At 33.7% G+C, this 14,975-nt stretch overlaps 1 protein-coding gene across 1 annotated transcript in view; it reads right to left on the minus strand.

Moving 5' to 3' along the window:
- Positions 1-14,975, minus strand: part of Slc39a10 (solute carrier family 39 member 10) — a 64,876-nt gene that overhangs the window by 23,653 nt on the left and 26,248 nt on the right. The window contains exons 4-5 of the mRNA XM_076866301.2: positions 4,330-4,499; positions 3,126-3,314 (exon numbers count right to left, since the gene is read on the minus strand). Of these exons, the coding sequence (XP_076722416.1) occupies positions 3,126-3,314; positions 4,330-4,499 (359 nt within the window). The remainder of the gene's footprint in view (positions 1-3,125; positions 3,315-4,329; positions 4,500-14,975) is intronic.

The raw sequence follows: 14,975 nt of genomic DNA on the forward strand, positions 1-14,975 counted from the left end.
TCCCATTCTGTAGGTTCTTGCTTCACGTTCTTGATTGTGAAATTAGGTATTATGATGCTTCCAGCTTTCTTCTTTTTGTTCAATGTTGCTTTGGCTATTTGAGGTCTTTTATGCCTCTGTAGTTTTGTGAAGAATATCACTGATATCTTGATGGGAACTGCACTGAATCTGTATATCGTTTTGGGTAGTATGGGCATTTTATAAATATCAAGTCTTCCAACCCATAACCTTGGGAAGTCTTTCCATTTGTGTGTGTGTGTGGCTTCCTCAATTTCTTTCATTAAGTGTTTTCTAATTTTCACTGTAGAGATCTTTCATGTCCTTGGTTAAATTTATCCTGAGGGCTTTTTTAGTTTAGTTTTATTTTTTTCAGCTATTATGAATAGGACATGGGTTTCTCAGCAAGTTCATCACTGATGATTTTGTATCCTGAAACTTTGCTGAATTCATTTATTAGTTCTAGCATCTTTTGGTGGGGTCTTTTAGGTATTTCTACATATAGAAATAATATTACCTGCCAACAGGGATAATTTACTTCTTCCCTTCCTATCTGTATATCTTTTATTTCTTTCTCTGTCCTAACGCTCTAAAATGTCCAAATGTTCCAAATCTTAGAGGAAATACTTTCAGCTTTCCCCTCTTCAGTATGACATTGGCTGTGGGTCTGTCATATGTAGCCCTTATTATGTTGTTGGAGGATATTTTAATACCTAATTTGTTTAGGGTTTTTATCATGAATGGATGTTGAATTTTATTCAATGATTTTTCTTCATTTATTGAGATGATATGATTTTAAAGTAATTCTTAAATATTTGTATTTTTTGTATCTAACCAATTATCAAGTCCTCTTACTGATTATCTGCTGGGAGCCATCAGCCAAGTAGGTATGACAATTTCCTTGCCAGTGTACCCCCATGTTTCTTTAGTGGAAGGACTCATGGAAATAGGACATTTTGCAGGACATTGCATGTAAGGTGACCTTGCTCAAGGACCAGGGCAGGATCCCTGTTTAGGGTGTTCCCCCTTTAGAATAGGGCGGTTTAGCATAATAGGAGATTAGGGTGTTCCCCGTTTAGAATAGGGCGTATCCTGCTGCTGAGTTCCTCTTGAGTTCTTAGGGTCAGACAGTATATTTTGGGAGACAGAAGCCCAGGAGTAGTGGATTTGGGCAGAGTAGTGGATTTGGGCAGAAGTGGATTTGGGCAGAGAACGTGGATTCCCCCAGAACGTGTTTGTAGACGGCCGGTGTGAGTTCGGGAATAAAGAATTGCTGTTTGAATCTACAAGCTGTGTGGTGGCTCGTGATTTGTGCCCAGCCAGAGACTGCGGCAATTGTCATCTAAATAATCCTCTGAATTGCCTTCTCTTCCCCCACTCCTTATTGCCCATCATCTAGTTCAAATGCTTATCACCTCTCTTCCAAATTATTCTACTATGGTCTCCTTAGAGAAACCTTGTGTCACCCCAGCCACTCCTGCCTCAGTATCCTTCTCACCATGTCTTATTCCCTACCATGCTTTAGGGATTATTTCACCTTTCAGATGACCCTTCAAGAACAAAATGCTGTTAGATCTCTTTCATTTTTTTCTAAATTGATCCTTCCCAGTTCCCTTTTGCCATTCTTGGCTCACCATCTTAATTATCCCTCCTTTAGAGGCAATCAAATATTATGATGTCCTCACTAAAATATGGTAACTAAAATAAAGTACACAATCTAAAATGTGAAAGGAAATTATAGATATGAAATAAGATTTATTTCCCATGATTTAAATAGCTACTGGAAATGGTAGGGAATGAGTTGCAGTTACACAGCTATGTGTGAACTAGAATTACTTCCCCAAATCCTAGTGCACAGCTCTGTTCAAAACCTAGTTTTGTCTCAAGGGGGTAACAAAATACATATTTATATAAATAAATCATATACATAAAAATAGTATAAAATTCAGAGTATCCAGTATTCAAAAACTATACAGTTTTTGACATGGAAAAATATATTTGGAGTTAATAATATGTAAGATTTTTTTTTTGATGGAAAGTTTTTCTTAAACAGAATATACTAAAAGATTAGTATTAGGGGCTGGGGTTGTGGCTCAGTGGTAGAGTGCTCGCCTAGCATGCTCCAGGCTCTGGGTTCAATCCTCAGCACCACATAAGTATAAAATAAAGATATTGTGCCCACCTAAAACTTAAGAGTAAATATTAAAAAAAAAAAAGATTAGTGTTAATGTTTCAAACATGCTAGTGAGCTGTATTCAGGATAAAGCTTTTGAGGTAGACATGAACTAATGTGAATAAGAAGAAGGCTAGACCTTAGTAAATGGCAGTAGCCCTGAACTTCTTTTTTGGTGGAAAATTTCTTTTTAGTTATTTAGATTTCTCTCATAAATGTGACATCAAAAACAGAAGCTAACTGCATGACAATCAGGGTATTTAATAAATAGTCCGAGCATTTCCTCCCTAATAGTATATAACCTTTGAAAACAATGACCATTTCCATCATTTCATCCTATTTCTCTCCAAAAGCCCTCTTATTCTGACCTCTTCTTACTTTTACTACTTCTACTATTGTTGAGGCATTTCTGATTAAATGTACTGTGTGAAAATATTTTCACTAGAAGATATTACAGTAAAAGTCATCATTGAAAATATTATCTAAAATTGATAAAATTTTCTTCTATTTAGACATTTTTGTAGTAAGCCTTAATTGGTGAGTAGCTTTTAGCATCCTACTTAAATCAATTAGATATGATAAAAGAGAAATTAATAGACTGTTATATCTTGATTATAAATCCCAAAATAAATGTAACTAAAAAAAATGGTATCAACATCAGCCTTTCCTTTGAAGATTAGTGACTAAAAATAGCTAATCTCCATTGCTGAAATACCATTTCAGTTATTTTTTATAAGTTTTCTTCACTCCTATTCATAGTGGAACTGCAAGAAGCTCAGCTACAACCTATGTATAGCATGTGCAAGGTCTTAGGTTTTACCCTCAGTACCACAAAAAAAAGAAAAGGGAGAAAGATGTAACACAGAATATCATTATAATTAAGAAAAGCACATATCCAGAAAAAGATGATTTTTGAACTATTTTTCTCAGAAAATAAACAATAAAAAGTACTTACTCTCTGTTGTTTATAATGCTTAAACATTCTAATGCAGTGTTCAATGATAAAGAGCAGGTAAATGCCTCCTAGAGCGACAAGTCCTTTCAATACAGCATCATATTCTTCCAAAAATTTCTTAGATTCATGTCCATGAGAATGTCCATGTCCATGTGCATGCTGATGACTGTGATCATGTCCACCCTGAGACTATGAATACGAATGAAGAAAACTTATAAACAAATAACTGAAACGGTATTCAAACAATGGAGATTACAATCTTATAGAGAACACAGAAAAAATGTTTTTAATTTTACTTTTTAATTGACAATAAAAATTGAACATATTAACGGGATGACATGTAATGTTTCAATTACATGTATAAATTATGTAATGTTCAAATTAGGGCAAACATATCTAGCTCCTCAAACATTTATCATTTCTTCATGGTGAAAATATATAAAACATTTTCTTCCAGCTTTTTAAAAAATAAATACATTACATTATCTATAGTCCTCTACTGTGTAATGGCACACCAGGACTTAGTTCTCCTATCTAACTGCAACTTAGTGCCCGTTGATCAACCCCTCCCCATCTCTTCCCTCCTTTCTATTCTCCCAGCCTCTGGAAGCACTATTTCACTCTCAACTTCTATGAGATAAACTGTTTCAGATTTCACATACCAGTGTGATCACAGGTATTGAATACCTTTTAGTTTTCAAAGTGCTCCCCTAAAGATTACCTCACTTTCATTTAATTCACTTTACATGATCACTTGTCCAGAAAGTAATACTTTTCATGGTGAAGCAAGTTAGATACTATAGTCAAAGAAGCCAGAGGTGATGAGTCCTTTACAAATGGGAATAATGACTGCTTAAATGCCTCAAATTTAGTAGTAACAATACACACCAACTAATTTACCATCTGGTCACCACTTTGACCTGCTGACTATATGTATAATCATTACAGCTCTTATACATTTCTTCTAAAGGCTTTCATAGTATACTGATAGACAGATATATCATTCCTAGCTTCTATTTAAAAACATAATGATTCAATTTTTTTCAAAAATATTGCTAGTTAAACTGAAAATGGAACAAAACAAACTTCATTCAATAAGTAATAGCATATCATAAATACTAGATTAGTATTTGAAAGCTTGCTATTAAAGAATCCTTTTAATTTCAATATTTTAAAATTTTTTAAAGTTAAAAAGAATTCTTACATGGGGCAGTAGATGAAGAAGGGCATCTCCACTCATTGTTCCCACGGCGAGTGCAACAAGAAATGTGAGAAGGAATTTAAAGCATCCCTGGTTAATGATGGGAACCAAAATCACGCCTAGCAAGGAAAGCAGGCTAATGACAGTGATAGAAATGATACCACAAATCCATGCTGTAGGGAAAAATTGTCAAGATTAGTATGATGGCATGGAAAAAAAAAGTCCTAAAGAAGAATAAACATAAGATAAACGAGTCATGGAAGACAGGTTATCTTTCCCAGACTATGCTTTTTAAGAAATTTTATGGACTGCTGTTCTTAAAAACAAATAAAACCATAACATTTAGCCACCCTGAACTCAAAGAAAAAATGTAAATCAACTTAAAAATAGTACCTCAATGGCCCACAATATTAGAAACAGTGACTTAAAATGACAAGGCTATGATTTGCTCTTAATATCTAGACTATATTAAATAAACTTTCCACTGTCTGAAGGCACAGTCATACACAATAAAACTCTTTATTTAAAGAATATAATTATAATAGTTTCCTTGAGCACTAAAGTGAAACAAAGTATCTATCTAATGTACATTTTTATGAATCTTTCTAATAAAAAGTATAAGAAACAACATATCAGCCCAAAGTGGAAGGATATTCACATGAAGAGTTAAGAAAGCATTCTGGTCGCTTTATGGTTCCAAAGGATAATTCTGTGCTCTTCCCCTTGATTTCTTCTCTTCTCTACACTATTTTGGAATTCCCTTTTCTTCAATTTGGCTTGCTATACAATTTACCACTTTTTAAATATCTTACCATATATAACTGACTGAGAATATGAGAAACATTTTTACAAAATAACTTTCGAAATAAATAGGTGTTGTGGTGAAGAGGAATTTGTTCACAATTCTTTACCAAGATAAGCAGAATAAGATACCAGAAATAAATGCAAATGTTTGGGGAGCTATAAGTTTTGATTACAACTTGTATTAGCAGCCTAAACCAAAACAGAAATGTATTTCCTTTAAGAATTCTTTACCAAATTCATCTGTAGGAAATTTCACTGATTTCAAAGTGCTCCCCTAGAGATTACAATTCTGTGAAACTTTTAATGTAAAATACTATTTTTCTAATCAAATCTTAATAGGACTATCAGTCTGCTGAAAGAATTTTTATGAATTCTTATTATAAGTGAACAAAGGGAAAATGCATTTCTTCCTCAGATAACTTAAAAATTTCAAACACAAATAGATCAGTGAGGAGATGAGACTTGGCCCACTAAGTAGTGAATTTTATCAATAAAATTATTTATCCACTGGACACTAGTCACAATATTCAGTGACATTCACACAATAGCCAACACTCATTAGCTAAATTAGATCATGGAATTAAAACGATAGGTCATCTATTTCTGATGGAAGCTTTGTAGCTCATCCAGGTATGAAGTTCTAACCACTGGACTTTAGCTTAGATCCTTGCAAATATTCCAAGGCAAGGAAGGAGGTGGAAATCAATTTTTAAGGAACCAGGGTCAGAGAAATATCATTATAAAACCCTTCCTGGTTGGTGAAACTGAAGGATAAAGAGCAAGATCCCCCCAACAACACTTACTCTATAAGGCACAAGAAGTAAAACCCTATCCAGAAAGAAAAATATATATTCAAATAAAGTCTAAAGGGTCACTTAATAAGGAGCAACCAAGTTACTCTGCCCCCTGTTCACAGGTAGGAACAATAAAATCGATGAAACCTGATAATATTAATAGGTCAGAGAGGTAGCCAGAGGTATAGAATTTAGACATGAGTATTGGAAGTCAACAAACTTACTGGCCAACTAAACCAACCAAGGTTTTTCAAAACTATCACAGCTCTCTACCTCCAGTCATATTAGGGGAAAAAAGGAAATAAAAGTGGTTACTTTATCTAAATAGGACAAATTGAGGCTGGAAACAAAAACATTAATCTGAAGATAAAATGTCTCTTACTATAAATACATAACTCTCTCTTTCCAAATATATATCTTCTTTAGTTTGGCAATAATCCAATCTAGAAGCAATTTATCTCAAAGTAACAACCTAAAAAGCAACTTAAATTACAAGTTTATAAAGAAAAATACACTAAATTTCTTGGGAAAACCAGAAATGTATATATATACTCCAAAATATTCTATAAGAGAATAAATAAATAACTATATATACTTATTAATGTAAACACATGTGGATGAACACCACCAAAACCACAGACAAGACCCCAAGAATAAATAAATAACTATATATACTTATTAATGTAAACATATGTGGATGAACACCACCAAAACCACAGACAAGACCCCAGGTATACAATATATACAGAGCAAACAAACTTAGTAAATCCTCATAATTATCAGAAATTCTGATTAATCAGAATTATTTAACCCAAAAATATACTTGAATTATCATATAAAGGTATTTATTTTAACTCTGTTACCAAAATTATCCAATAAAGGTATTTATTTTAACTCTGTCTATACATCAACATCCAAAAAATTCATATAAATTAAAATCTACATATGCAAATTTCTAGCTGGTGATCTTTGTTACTGATTTATTCATTTATTTTTTAATGTTGTATTTTTTTATACTTTTATTTTATTTATTTATATGTGGTACTGAGGATTGAGCCCAGTGCCTCACACATGCCAGGCAAGCACTCTACCACTGAGTTACAGCCCCAACCCTGATATATTCTTTTTTTTCTAGGGCTATATTACAATCTATACTAGACCTACTTATCAATACACTTGCAAAAGAAATTAAATTTTAAAATCTTAACATTTGGAGAACACCTTTAATTTGACATATTATACAATTTAAGACAACAACTAACACAATATAACTTTGCAGGCTAATAAAATATTAGCAGTAGAAGTATATTTCAAATTTTGAGTTTATAACATTTTCAAACTTAGGACCATATTAAAAAAACATACTCTTATAGGCATTAAAGAGTTGGTAAAATCTATTGCACAATCATAAAAGTAGTGTTACCAAAATGAGAATGAATCTATGCAAGTATTTTTTCTAAAATTCTCATTATATTAATTTGTGAATAGGAATATCTTAAATGTGAAACCACGTCCAGGAAGATTTCAAGAAGCCAAATACATATTGCAATGTTCTGAGAAAACAATTATAATTTCAAATGCCATTTGGTCAATTATCAAAAGTCAAGTCACCAAATGACAAATTAACCAAAATCTAATTTAAAAGAAAAAAAACCACAATTTTTCAATATACTAACAGAAAACAGTATGTACATTATAGAAGACCAATTATTGGCAGTTTAACACATGTTGAAACTAGCCAACTACTTATACATTTATTTGGAGGAGGGTGTGTTTGTGTGAGTTCATGTGCATAGAAATCAGGACATATGCATATAGTATCAATTGTTATTAACTACACAGTTCTTTCTTCATCTTTCTTAGCCATGGTGAGAAAGTAAATCTATGGTATAGAAGGGGGAAAAAAAATGCTTTAAAAGAAAAAAGTCCACCTGATAATTAGACAATTTTTGTCATTTGTAATATGTGACGTTTGAAACTTGGATGATATACTCTCACAAAACAAACCTTACACAAATCTTGGCTTACAACATTGCCCAATTTAAGGCACCATGCTCATTGTATTTTTAAGAGGGCAACATTTACTTAGAACACAATGTGAATCACATTTGAAGTTGTTCAAGGAAATGGTATTATATTGAGCTTGGAAAGCTATTTCTCCAAAATGCTTTGATAAATACATAAATGCATACACATGTATGTACTTTTTAACAAAAATAACTTTTTTTTTTGGTGTCTTATTCATTATAAAATGCTTGTTGACAAACCTGGTGTTGAGCAACAATGAAATGTCAAAAATCACAAGACTCGCCTCCTGCTCTTAGATTTTAATAATTTAAATACTTATTTAAATAATCCACATGACTCTGAACATTTAACTCTTTAAAATAATTTCTTCAATTAAAATAAATATATATGATTATTATACAAAAGGCTTGGACTGGGGATGTGGCTCAAGTGGTAGCGCGCTCGCCTGGCATGCGTGCGGCCCGGGTTCGATCCTCAGCACCACATGCAAAGATGTTGTGCCCGCCAAAAACTAAAAAAAAAATATTAAAAAAAAAAATTCTCTCTCTCTCTCTCACACTCTCTCTTTAAAAAAAAAAAAAAAGGCTTACCTTCAAAAGATTTTTAATTGATTTTTTTTAAAATTCTAGGACTAAAATGATCCTATATCTTTCAATGATATAGGATCCCTCCCCATAATTGGCAGACCACTCCTTCATGTATGCACTTCTCTGGCAGAGATAGAAATTATAAAAATACTTTTAAAAAATTCAATTATTCTGTCCCTTCAAAAAGACAATTTATCTTAATTCTTGCTTCCTACTAAAGGACTCTGATATCTATGGTAGCATTATTCAAACTGTTTCATGAGATAGAGGGTATTTCAAAAGGAAGGGTATCGGGCTGGGGTTGTAGCTCAGTGGCAGAGTGCTTGCCTCAGAACCACATAAAAATAAACAAACAAACAAACAAATAAATAAAAGGTGTTGTGTCCATCTACAACTAAAAAATAAATTTTAAAAAAGGAAAGATAGTGAGATTTAATATTCAAGATGCTAGGCATGGTGGCACACCCATAGGAAACTGAGGTAGGTGGATCACAAGTTTGATGCCAGTGATGGGCAGTACAATGAGACCTTGTCTCAAGATAAAATAAAAATGGGCTGAGGATGTAGCTCAGCAGTAGAGTGCTTGTTAGCATACACAAAGCCCTGGGTTCAACTCCCAGCATGGCCAAAACCTAACAAAAGGGGAGGGGGGGAGAGAAAGTTTTCCACAAAACCAAGAAAGTATGGCACAAAAGGGGGAAAAAACCCAAAAAGATATGGAAAAACTGATGGAAGGTCTACTAGACAATGTCTTTTTAACCATAGAGTCAATCAAGAAAACAATATATAAACAAAACAGTAATCAATAAAAAGAGACGGAAAAGCTTACATAAAATTAAACCAACCAATGAACATCTGGAGTGGAAAAATACAAAAACTAAAATTAAAAATCCAGAGGGATTTGAAGGCAGGTTTGAGCAGACAGAACAGAGAACCAGCAAACTTGAAAAGAGAACATTGGAAATTACTGACTCTGAGGAAGAGAGAAAAAAGACTGAATAAAAGTGAATAGAGCTGAGAGAACCTGTGGAGTACCATCAAGTGCACCATCCTAAGTCCCAGAAGAGAAAGGGAAAGTGACAGCAAAAATATAAATGTTCCAAATTTGTTAAAGACAGGAATATAAACATCAAAGGAGCTATGTGAACTCCATGTAAAATGAACTCAAAAGGAGCCACATCAGGACGTATTATAGTCAAAGTGTTAAAAGCAAAGGACAGAGGAATCTCGAAAGCAACAAGAGAAATAACTTGTCATATACAAGGGATCCTCAACAAAATTATCACAAGTTGCCTCATCAAAACCAAGAGGTAAGAGGCAGTGGGCTGATGTGTTCAAAGTCCTAAAACAAAATAAAATTAAAACGCTGACAACCAAGAATTGGTTAAAAGACATGGCAAAACTGGAAGAAATTATGAAAAAAGGGACCTCATGAAAACAGAAGGGAGACCAGAGGATGGAAATCAGGGGAGGGAGGACAAATTATATTATGTGCACGTACACTGACTTCACAATGACTCCCACTATTATGTATAATGTACTATATAAAATTGTTCACCAAAAAATAAATGAATTAATAAATAAGAGTGAGTAAGAAAAAGCCATTCCCAGATAAACAGAAATGGAGGCAATTTGTTACCACTAGATCTGCATCATAAGAAATACCCAAGGATTTTCTCTGTGAAGTCGAATCCAAAATAAGAGGGGGTAGGATTTAAAAAAAAAAGAACAGAAGAAAGATTAGTGGAGTAGACAAAGGGGAATGAAAGGAAGAAAGGCGGGAGAGGATAGGGAAAGTCAATGGAATGAATCTGACCTAACTTTCCTATATTCATGTATGAATATACCACATATGAAATTGCATAGGACAATATTATGGTTTGGATGTGAGGTGTTCCTCCTCAAATCTCCTGTATTAAGACAGGAATGATGAGAGGTGAAAATGATTGCTTTGTGAGAACTATAACCTGATCAAACCATCCTACTTTGGATGGACTGTCTGGGGTGAGTAAACTATAGGCTGGTGGGGTGTGGCTGGAAGAGGAGGTGGATCACTGGGGGCATGCCCTGGAAGGGTGCCTGTGGCTCCTTCACCCCTCTCTCTCTCTCACTGCTTCCAGGTTGCCATGAGGCAACCAGCTTCCCCAATGGTGCCCTTCCCCCATGATGTGCTGCCTCACTTTGGGTCCAAAACAATGAAGTTGGCTGTCTGTATAATGAGACCTCTGAATATATGAGCTCCAAATAAAATTTTTCCTCCTTTAAGTTCTTTTTGTGAGGTACTTTGGTCACAGAAACACAAAAGCTGACTAAAATGTACCCCAAGTTAAAACAATCTTGACAAAGAACAAAGCTAGAAGTTTTACTTCCTGATTTCAAAACTTACCATAAAGCTAATGTAATCAAAATAGTATGGTACTGGCATGTGGACATGCAATCAAATAGAGAGCCCAAGAGCCCAGAAATAAATTACCCTCACATATATGGTAAAATGACCTTTTTTTCTTTTTCTTCTTCTTTTTTTTTTTCTTGTGCTGGAGGTCTAACCAGGGGTGCTTTACCATTGAGCCTCATCCCAGCCATTTTAATTTTTTTAGGGTCTTACTAAGTTGCTGAGGGTCTCACTAAGTGGCTAAGGCTGGCCTCAAGCTTGCAATCCTCTTGTCTCAGCCTCCTGAGTTGCTAGGATTACAGGCGTGTGCCACCTCACCTGGACGGTCAATGGATTTTTGACAAGAGCATCCAGATGATATAACGCAAACAGGATAGTTTCTTCAACAAACTGTGCTGAACAAAGTAGAAATCTACAAGCAAAATAATGGAGCTGGACATTTAAATCTAGCACAAAATACAAAAATGAAGTCAAAATAGATCAAAGAACTAAGTTATATAAAGGTCTAAAATTATAAAACTGAAAAGAAGAGAAAAGCTTCAGAACTGTGGATTTGGCAATGATTTCTTAGAAAATACCTATAGTATTTTCTAAGGCAACAAAAGAAAAACATAGATAAATTGAATTTCATGAAAATTTTAAAAATTTATGCACAAATGACAATATTAACAGCTAAAAGGCAACCTACACAATGAGTAAAAATATTTGCAAACCCTCTATCTGATAAGTGATTAATAGTCAGAATACAGAGAGGATTCCTAAAATTCAAGATCAAAACAATCTGATTAAAAAATGGGCAAAGGATTTCAAAAGACATTTTCCAAAACAGATATACAAATGGCCAACAAGCACATGAATTGATGTGTACCATCATCAATTACAAGGGAATGCAAATTGAAACTATGAGAACCATCTCATACCTGACAGCATAGCTTTATAAAAATATGAATAACAAGTGATGGCAAAGATGTGAAGAAAGTGGAACCCTGGTAGGACTGTAAAATGGTATGGGCTATCTTAGTTCATATGAATTAGCGATTCTAATTGTGGGTATATACACTTCCCAAACTGAAAACAGACATACAGTAGAGAGGTGGTTTATGCCAGGAGCTGGGGATTGGGGAAATGGGGAGTTACTATTTAATGGGTGCAAAGTCTCAGTTTTATAAAATGAAGAGTTATGGAGATAGTGGCAATAGTTATGTAACATTATGAATTCATTTACTATCACTGAACTGTATCCTTAATAATGACTAAGATCATAAAATCCATGTTACGTATTATAACAGTAAAAAAAAACTGGAAAAAAAATTTGTTAAAAGAGCTAACTTTACATTACACATGGAATATGTGTGTGTGCACAACTTTCAAAAGTTAAATATTAGACAAAATGGCAAAGTGAAAACTAAACCCAAAGTCGTCTAACTCTTAAGCCACTGTTTTCCCCTATGAAATCATAGTATTTTCAGAGATTTCTTGGCCAAGTTTTTTATTTATAACTCATGTATTTACCTCATAGAGGTGGCTTTACAGAAAAGATCTAAAAGAAAATTAAGTACAACTGAACATAAAAGAAGCATTTTTTAATCTAGATATTCCAATCTAAATATGCCTTCAAAAATTTTCAAGATTTGAGTTAATAGGGGTTGGGGATACAGCTCAGTGGTAGAAAACAAGGCTCTAAATTTGATACCAATACCACAAAACAAAAACTGAAATCAAGTTTATTATTAAGATAGTGGTCAAAAAAGTACTACAAACTAAACCGGTAACTACATAAAATTATTAGAAAATACTTATACTTATTTTAATGCCCCTAAAAATATGCATAAGCAGTAAGGTCAATTATATATTTCCTATATAATATGAATTAATATTTATTCCTGCCATTCTTAAGGAATAAGGAAATAAATCAAAATTTCCAGGTATTTCTACAGATTATAACCATTCCATGACAACTGTTTCATTAGCAAAACAGCTTTACCATTCCCCTACATGTACACTACTCTAAACATGTTTTCTTATTCTCAATTATTTATTCTTAAGATTAATTTCAGCTCTCTGGCACTACAAATATGAAGTTCATTCTTCTAAACAATCTTTAAGAGAAACAACTATCTTTTTAACCTTCAAGAAGAAAAGAAGTGTGAAGCTGTTTGTAACATACTGTACTTGAAATATTTTTCCATGCTATTTACTTACTTTTAGAATTATTGACATTTAAATTTATACTTACATAAACTGTGAATTCTCTAGGTGTAGGAAAAAACAATACACATAATAAAATTGTTTGATTTCCAATTAATTTGCTGGGGTTTTTCCCCCCAGTAACAATTTGGTAAAAAAGGAAAAAACAAAACTAAAACCAATAAAAGGTGTCTTTCAAGAAGCCAATACCAAACTTACAATATGCAAACTATTAAATACAACTAGCAAGTGTTTCTTGATTTGTACCCAAGATACCATATGTGATAAAAAGCACTAAAATGTCTGAAACAAGCTTCACTTATTCTGCAAATTAGGTCGCTTAAAACATTAAAGGTCTTCAAGCTTAGTTATTCACTAACTCCCTTTCTCATTATCAAGAGAGAAAATGCATTCTTTTAAAAAGAAGCGCTCGTCTGTGGAAACTTTCTAATTAACTTGGTGCAAAGCATGTGCAAGATGGCAGTTTTCTACACTGTTTCAGCATTTTAATTGGCAGAAAATGCTTAGCAGCCTATTCGCTACCCCCCTTGGTAATTAAGCTAGGGTCAACTCTATGACTAAATGGGCCAATCTTGTGAAACAAACGATTTCTACCATCACAGTATACAGCATATTTGGTTTACAGCAGTCTTTGAACAAAGTTAATGAGGTAGTAGCTGTGTCACTATGGCAGATTTATATAGAACAAGTTAACCTTTTCTTAATGGTGCAGCAGTCATTAAAAATAATTACTAGCAGGGCATTCTCTCTAACAATTATTAACATCTATCAAGACATAATTAATTCAAGCTGCATTTCTGACAATGCTAATAACCACCTGCAAACAACTAATCAATATTCACTATTAGTAACATATTTGTTTTTAAAACAAGCACAATTTCCTCTAGGCTTTTCAGATTGAATAAGCTATAAATTTCAATATTACTACAGTTAAGCATCTGTCAACAGCTTCATTACAATATATGGATTATGGCAATATTACAACACAGACAACTCTAATTAAAAGTCATAATCCACAGACGTGAAAATAACTAGAATTCTTTAGAAGTCTTCAAATAAAAAAGCTATTGGCTTTAACTTTAGATGAGATAATCCTGTCAGTCTCCATTTTTCCCTGTACAAAACAAATGTATTTTATTTTCAATTAAGTTTAATCTCAGCTTCCCCTTTTCTCCTGCCACAGTGAGAATTTATAAGCAACTGAGAGTTAACTGTGCCTCTTAAGGTATTTACTCTTACAGAGTGACAAGCATGAAGTCAAGAAAGACAAGGATTCAAATCTAGTTTGTAGACCCACTTTTTCTGCCTTTATACTACTAAATAGACTGAACCCAGCTTGTCTGCCATCAGAAGACCATTCTGGAGTTTTCTTATTTTCCACTGACTAATCTATACTTACAACAATATTTATACCCACACTTAGTATCACCTTTTACCATGTGTGCATTATCTGTCAAAATGCTACTAAATATGACATATAACTCTCCTCATTTCTCTGTCACATTCTAGCAAAGCACTCTCATGTAAAACTTTTCAGCACAGAGGACACTGATAAGGATTATAAACTCCAGACTGAGAATCTATGGTTCATATACAGCTCTGCTAACATGGCAGCTGGTAACCTAGGACAAGTTACTTCTCTAAGCCTTCTTCTATTCATCAAATGTGGAAGTAACACCTGTCTCACACGTTTAACAAATTAAATGAGCTGGGTGCAGATGTGTGTGCATAAAATCCCAGCCACTCAGAAGGCTGAGGGAGGAGGATCCACCAAGACGAGGAAGTCAATGCCAGCCTAGGCAACATGGTGAATTCCATCTCAAGAAGAAACAAATG

This window comes from Callospermophilus lateralis, chromosome 9 (genome assembly GCF_048772815.1).
Source record: "Callospermophilus lateralis isolate mCalLat2 chromosome 9, mCalLat2.hap1, whole genome shotgun sequence".
In the NCBI taxonomy this organism is placed as follows: Eukaryota; Metazoa; Chordata; class Mammalia; order Rodentia; family Sciuridae; genus Callospermophilus; species Callospermophilus lateralis.